The sequence below is a fragment of the Perca fluviatilis genome, chromosome 18, assembly GCF_010015445.1.
Source record: "Perca fluviatilis chromosome 18, GENO_Pfluv_1.0, whole genome shotgun sequence".
Lineage (NCBI taxonomy): Eukaryota > Metazoa > Chordata > Actinopteri > Perciformes > Percidae > Perca > Perca fluviatilis.
Genome location: NC_053129.1, coordinates 36761095 through 36763594, shown reverse-complemented (window position 1 = coordinate 36763594; position 2500 = coordinate 36761095). Strand labels below are relative to the sequence as shown.

The following is a 2500-nucleotide window of genomic DNA, read 5'->3' as shown; positions in this document are numbered from 1 at the left end:
TTTGTATTTTAATTTCAATGCAGATGTAATGGCATTGTACATTTTTAGTTTTTATTTGAAGGCTGAGGCTTCATTAATAAACACAACCCCAGTTATCATCATTGGTTTTGAGATGTTACTTGCTATGAATACCTTGTCTGATAGGCTACAGTATTGTGGCATAGTATCAGGACATCCTGGCTAGTGTCTGTCGCGCACGGCTACGGGCGAATGGCCGGATGATGGGCCTATTTGGGAGAAAGTCCAGTACTGTTTTTTAGACCCAGGGGTTAGAGTCAGTCCTCCTCCCTGCAGGGACCATCAGAGAGTTAGAGTCAGCCTGAATGAGAGGTCCTCCTCCCTGCAGGGACCATCAGAGGGGGTAGAGTCAGCCTGAATGATACGGAAAAATCCAAGCGTTCAAGAACGATCTGGAATGGTGTGAGGGTTATAAACCCATTGTAAGTGGCTCCTATTTGTTAATGAATCTATTCTGATGAGTTGACCCAATGAATAAAGTGCGGATTGATGACCCTCAGATTGATGATTCTCTGCCTGACCTGCTCTGGATAAACTCAAGTGTTTCTTTAATTTTGAACCTTGTCTGATTCTCACCTGAGCAAATGTGGACTTCCAATCCCTTATCTGTCTATGACACAGTTAGGAGTTAGCAGAGTTAACAGTTGTTTACAGTAAATATTTTGATACACTGCCAGCTCATTTTTGGTCATTCATAAATCATGGTTTGTGACAATCTGCAGCAGTTTTGGTGTGAAGTAAGAACTGTGGGAGGAGTTAGGTTTAATAATAATAATAATAATAACGTTTTAGCCCAGTTGGACCGACATGTTGCTGAAAGGTACAAAGTGCGACTGATTTGTTATGAATTTTTAAAGTTTTAAACTTCAGACGACATGTGTCAAACTCAAGGCCCGAATCTGGCCCCTCACAAATATTGATTCAATTCAATTTAATTCAATTTTATTTATAGTATCAAATCATAACAAGAGATATCTCAAGACACTTTACAGATAGAGTAGATCTAGACCACACTCTATAATTTACAAACACCCAACAATTCCAGTAATTTCCCCAAGAGCAAGCAGTTAGTGCGACAGTGGCAAGGAAAAACTTCCTTTTAGGGAGAAACCTGGGACAGACCCAGGCTCTTGGTAGGCGGTGTCTGACGGTGCTGGATGGGGGTATGATGAACAGTGGCGATAATAGTCACAATAAAGATAATGGATCAGTAACTAGAAATAGTAGTTGTAGTAGTTCATGGAGTAGCAGGGCACTGCAGGGAGTTACAGGGTGTAGCAGGGCACTACAGGACGTAGCAGGATGCAGCAGGACACTGCATGGAGTTACAGGGTGTAGCAGGGCGTAGCAGGGCACTGCAGAGTGTAGCAGGATGTAGCAGGGCGTGGAGCAGGACCATGGCGACAGCTGCAACCATGATTTAGGGGCCACCCTAATCCAAGGAAAACTGCTGGGCGAAAAAACATAAGGACTCCGGGGAATCATCTCCCCAGAGCTAGGTTAGTAACAAGCATTTCTGGAACATGGAAGCACACAGATGGAAAGAGAGAGGAGAGAGGAGCTCAGTTTGTCAAAGGAAGTCCCCCAGCAGTCTAAAACTATAACAGCATAACTAAGAGCTGGTGCAAAGCAAACCTGGGCCAGCTCTATAAGGGTTGATAGATGAATCTGACGACTATGAAGAGAAGCAGAGAAGAGAAAGGGTGCCGTGTCTAACGCTATACACCCTCCCCTGCCGAGTTAGGCGAACGCTGCAACTCCTCACTCCATTCATCCATCCATCTATACATCCATCCATCTATACATCCATCCATCCATCCATCCATCTATACATCCATCCATCTATACATCCATCTATCCATCCATCCATCCATCCATCTATCCATCCATCTATACATCTATCCATCCATCCATCTATACATCCATCCATCTATCCATCCATCCACCCATCCATCCATCCATCCATCCATCTATCCATCCATCCATCCATCCATCCATCCATCCATCCATCCATCCATCCATCCATCTATCCATCCATCCATCCATCCATCCATCCATCCATCCATCCATCCATCCATCCATCCATCTATCCATCCATCCATCCATCCATCTATCCATCCATCCATCCATCCATCCATCCATCTATCCATCCATCCATCCATCCATCCATCCATCCATCCATCCATCCATCCATCCATCCATCCATCCATCCATCCATCCATCCATCCATCCATCCATCTATCCATCCATCCATCCATCCATCCATCTATCCATCCATCCATCCATCCATCTATCCATCCATCCATCCATCCATCCATCCATCTATCTATCTATCTATCTATAGATGGGTGTGAAACAGGTGTTTCCAGGTTCTGAGATGTTTCTGACTCACTCTTTGGGTTCTGGAGCGATGTAGACCAGACTGCCGTCTGGCCGCCGGTAGGCCACCATGCTCTTCCCAGAACCTGTCATGAAGCGACTG

At 44.8% G+C, this 2500-nt stretch overlaps 1 protein-coding gene across 3 annotated transcripts in view; it reads right to left on the bottom strand.

The window, feature by feature from the left end:
* LOC120546642 (ankyrin repeat and SOCS box protein 2-like) overlaps nucleotides 1–2500 on the bottom strand; it is a 16165-nt gene that overhangs the window by 10454 nt on the left and 3211 nt on the right. For 2 of the 3 annotated variants that reach the window (XM_039781739.1, XM_039781741.1), the window contains one exon: nucleotides 2411–2500. This exon is cut by the window's right edge and continues 21 nt beyond it. The exons of the other annotated variant lie outside the window; for it this stretch is intronic. In XM_039781739.1, the coding sequence (XP_039637673.1) occupies nucleotides 2411–2500 (90 nt within the window). The remainder of the gene's footprint in view (nucleotides 1–2410) is intronic. 3 annotated transcript variants of the gene reach the window in all.